This window comes from Anneissia japonica, unplaced genomic scaffold (assembly GCF_011630105.1).
Source record: "Anneissia japonica isolate Jap-2015-1 unplaced genomic scaffold, ASM1163010v1 scaffold1483_len710385_cov172, whole genome shotgun sequence".
Taxonomy (NCBI): domain Eukaryota; kingdom Metazoa; phylum Echinodermata; class Crinoidea; order Comatulida; family Comatulidae; genus Anneissia; species Anneissia japonica.
The window spans coordinates 565,740-570,322 of NW_022732828.1; the positions used below are offsets into that span (position 1 = coordinate 565,740).

At 36.7% G+C, this 4,583-nt stretch overlaps 1 protein-coding gene across 2 annotated transcripts in view; it reads right to left on the reverse strand.

Annotated features, from left to right (window-relative positions):
- Positions 1-463: 463 nt before the first annotated feature.
- Positions 464-4,583, reverse strand: part of LOC117115819 — a 17,989-nt gene continuing 13,869 nt past the window's right edge. For both annotated transcript variants that reach the window (XM_033259764.1, XM_033259766.1), the window contains exon 3: positions 464-3,596. In XM_033259764.1, coding sequence (XP_033115655.1) covers positions 3,406-3,596 — 191 coding nt within the window. In that variant the 3' untranslated portion in view covers positions 464-3,405. The remainder of the gene's footprint in view (positions 3,597-4,583) is intronic.

Genomic DNA, 4,583 nt, shown 5'->3' on the forward strand with positions numbered 1-4,583 from the left:
CCCATGTTTGTAGGGTCAAATAAATAAATCTCATTTCTGGTCACATTGCATTAGTGTAGATAGAAACATTATGAACAATTTGAGCCCAAAACTAGGTCTCTGTTAACAACAGTTTTTTGAGATATGCTGGGTATCTAGGGTAAGGATCAGAAAATGCAATACATATGTACGAACAACTTGAGAAGTCCAATGCCAAAATGACAGGCACAGAACTAGTAGGCGTCACGAACTTGGCACACACCTTTTTTTTTTCTTTTCTACACATATCCAAGATATTTTGTGCCAAGTTTCATATTTTGGTAATAAATTGCAAAACTGGATCATTTAGCTGCTCTCATACAGCGGATGTGGATGACAGACCATCAAAATCTGGGATATCGAAGGTTGTCTTGATCAATATCCGGAAAATAAAAGTGATTTAAAACCAAATCAATACTTCAATAAAAGTTCTTGCACGCCAATCTTTAGTATAACTCAGATTTTATTTGGTATAGTGTGAAGACAGAATGACCTACTGCCGAAAAAGGTGCACAAATTCTGACTAAATACATTTGGGATACCCTGTAAACCTTGTTCATTGTATAAGTGAATAGCCTCTCCATAATTCTATATAATTATTTCTAATTGCTAAGCTTAATCATCCAATGATTTCACAGTGGTATTTCCTAACAAAGTTCATAAAGTAGACTACCATTTACCGAAAGGTCCACTGATTAATCTCAGATAAGAAAGTATAATACATACTCCAGTATTGAAATACACGCCTTTTATTACCAATGATCACAAGGAGATTCTAGGCCTTACCACAATGATCATCACAATTTCTCCCACTGTGATTACCCAAGGATAACTGATAATGTATAGACCTATTCAAAAACAGGCCCGTACGCAGGATTTTTATTGGGTGAGTGCAAACATGGTGGGGCTGAGGTAGAAACATTTATGATTATTGCACCACTAGATGTCTGAAATGCCACTCTCAGACAACACTTGAATATAATTCTTTTGTTCTCTCTCATTTAGGGGTAAGGCCCCACAAGCTGGCTACATTATACCTTTACCTGTTCAAGCTTTAAGTGTCGCATCTGTTAAATAATTTTATTGAAGGATATTATGCATTTATACATTCCATTAATAACACACACTAGAAAAACACGCATACCACATTTAAATTATAGTTAGGCTTAAAATAGTTCTTAAACGTTACAAATTTGTTAAATCACGGAAGACCTAACTACGGAAGAGTAATCATCGTATAGCACAGTGTAGGTTGCATACATCATATTCTTCCACCTAATGTTAATAAAGAGGCCTTGCACTATACGGTATTAATGCAAGGCCTCTTTATAGAGTAGATCAATTTATATATTCTGATTAACGTGCAACACCTTAATATTTAATATACAAAAGAGTATAAAAACGTTTCAAACTTTTACCATTGTCATATTCAAACAATACAGTTTTGTGCATTTTGTGAGTGAAAATAAAAATTTTGCCAGTCCCACTACCATTTTTGCCACTGCTAGACTACTGTAGTCTGTACTTTCACAGTACATGGTTGTCTTAATAATAATATTAATATATGGACTTGTATATAGCGCTTTTAACTTAAAATGAAAAAGCGCTTTACATCGAAATGAAATGAAGTCAAAATAATGGAAAAACGATAAAACGACGTAGTAACAACGATTTTAGTTTTTCCATGATTATGGCGTCATTTGAATTGATTTGTCAATATATTTTGTTATCGTATACACGATAAATTGTTATCGAATTGTCATTGGGTAAACACTTCTCTTATTTCGTTTACAGCTGTTTATAGCTTTTTATCGTTATTGCTGTAAGTATAAACAGGCCTTATGCACCTAGGTAATGAGATTTGCCTGAAAGAGAGTCCAATACATTGTTCAAGTATCACAGTTCGAAAAAGAGTCCTTAAAATATTTCGTCTTCTCTTGATGCTTCGAGACTTAGAGGCCTATGCTCGTTGGTCCCTCTTGATGCATCCGAGAATCATCCTCAGATACATACGGGCTGTAATTCAGTCGGTGGCCAGACCAGTTTCCTTTTTCCAGATTTTTACTGTCTTTGCAGGCACAACATAATTTGGAAGCGCAAATTTCTCTGCAAAAATCAATTCGATTACGCGTGCTTGCTGAAATATATAATGTTTATGATCTTCATTTTGTCTTTCTCCATTCGCTTGTCCGGCGTTTTCTTCTAGCGTGTTCGTTACTTAGCACAATTCAGAGTTGTATAAATTGGTTTGTTTATCTGGGTCATCTGTGTTATCCTGAAGGTCTTTAATTTCTCTCGCTAAGTCAGTTTTGAATGAATAGATGTTGAAGTCATTGAAGCTTCTAGAAAATACGGTTATCTTTTCTGGTCGTGGTTTTGAAACATTAATGAAGCACTCGTTAACAAAATGATCAGAGCCGTACCTGTTAGGCGATACGTAGCAATTCGCGATTAAATCATCATCTTGATGACATATTACGTGGTCAAGAATATGTCCAAGCTTATGGATGGGGCGATCGAAACTTGCTTAAAGTTATGTTCGTTTACAACTTCAAGGTAATGGGAAACATTGGTTTTGGTTGGATCGTCGACGCGAACATTTAAGTCTCCCACATTTATGTGCTTACCGAATAGATTCGCAATATCATGCATAAGGCTAAACATATTAGTTGCTGATGGTGGATAGATTAGTAATGCAAAGCGTGCTCGAACTCGTCATAGGTGAGATAATAAGTTTCAGAAAATTCTTGAAAATTAAAGAGATTTCACCATGTTTTAGGAAGTTAGGAAAAGTGGAGCCTTGCGGTGGTGCATACTTAGATGACAACAGTCATCGGGGCTCATCCACGATTCGAACATCACAACCACGTCAACGGCTTGAATATAGTCATGGCCGTTATTACATGGTGAATGCGAATTCCCCATTTGAACATCTGCTGCTATTACAGATAGTATAATCCTACTGTTAGCTCCACCACGATTTTCGTGTCTCCGACATCGCTTCCGAGCCATGGTATGTGGCGGTTTTGAACATGCAAATTATCGGAATCCGTACTTTATGTGGCAATGAAAAACAACAATCGCTATAATAAAATTGATAAAATGTAAAAAATACTGCGTCACAGTCACAAAACTGTATATAATACGGTGAATAGAATGCTCACATCAAAATGGCAAAACAGTAACATCAAAACTGCAATCACATCAAATCTTCAGAACGAAAACAGAACGCAAAGCTGGCCTTAATTTCTCTGCCGGTTGACGTTCTCGGTTACAACATTGCTGGCAAGTTAGTACTTCCTAGGCCAGGATAATGCCCTTCCCTTTCAGGTTCCGGCTGGAACTGTAATAGGTAAACAATCAAACGAAAATCTTACATCCTCCGATTCAACGCACGAGATAAACAAACGTCACAAGGTTTTGGTCAGGAAGATCTGTATTATTTCTGGTCTCCTCCTCAATTAGTTCCCAAAATCCTTCATTTTCTAGTTGCTGCATGACATTTAGTAGCTTTCCATCGTTGTAAATTGGTTCGACGTATAACCACTTTATCCGCATTGTGATCACTATAAAACCACCTTATTGGGAAAATATCGAAAAATTAAAGTATGAAATGTTTGGTAATTATTTAAAAGTATTTATCACGTGGTAGTTGTAACAGCTTGAGAATTTGGATTAGTTATTCTCATTGTATTAAACGCACTTAAGACTGCTTTATGTTCGTTTTTATTGTCCACACAGTATGTATGACTTAGACCTATATACACACAGTGGCGGCTCATAAGGTATATTTTGTGAGGGTGATTAGCTGTCTAACAGGGGGACTTGAGCTCGTAGGCCCAAGCTGGGGAAAGGGTTTAGAGGGTGTTCCTCCTGCCAAATCAGGAACCCTTGGATGGCCAGCAATGACATTCTCAGACTGTGCAGGCATGTGTTGGCTTGGCGTGGGCCTATTTTTATATTTTTTTTTAGTCCGACTGACCGACGAGCTCTGTCCGATGGGGGTGGGGGTTGACCTGTCCTGTGGGTGACTTAAGCCCCAGCTGCCCCCGCCACTGGATACACAGTATATTTTTGAAATATGTTTTGGAAACATACAAAGTATGTCTTTTCGTTTCAATTACATGAGGCGAGGGATTGATCTTTATACGTGTGTTTTGGCAAGGGGGAGATGTTGTGAATGCGTATGTATATAAAGAACAAGTTCACAAACAAGTGAAATATTTTGCCTTCTATCACCTTTAAATCATCCCTCTATTATTAGCGACTGGTAATAAGGCCTAGGCCTTGTAGATATTGAAGGGAACATAAACTAATGATGATGTCTCTTATTAATGGTTTTTGTTGATGCATTAGTGCATATTCACCAGTACCATAGCAGCCCGTTTTTTGAGTCTTGACAGTCTTAAGTATATTTACTTCATATTTCTTAATTGGATTTTTTAGTATTTAGCAAAAAATAGTTTTGTAATTAGTTATTCTTTAAACCCTATGTTGTTTGTTTTAAAAAATAGTAAGGTTAAGTCGTTATTATATATAGCCTACATAATTATATATAATACCAG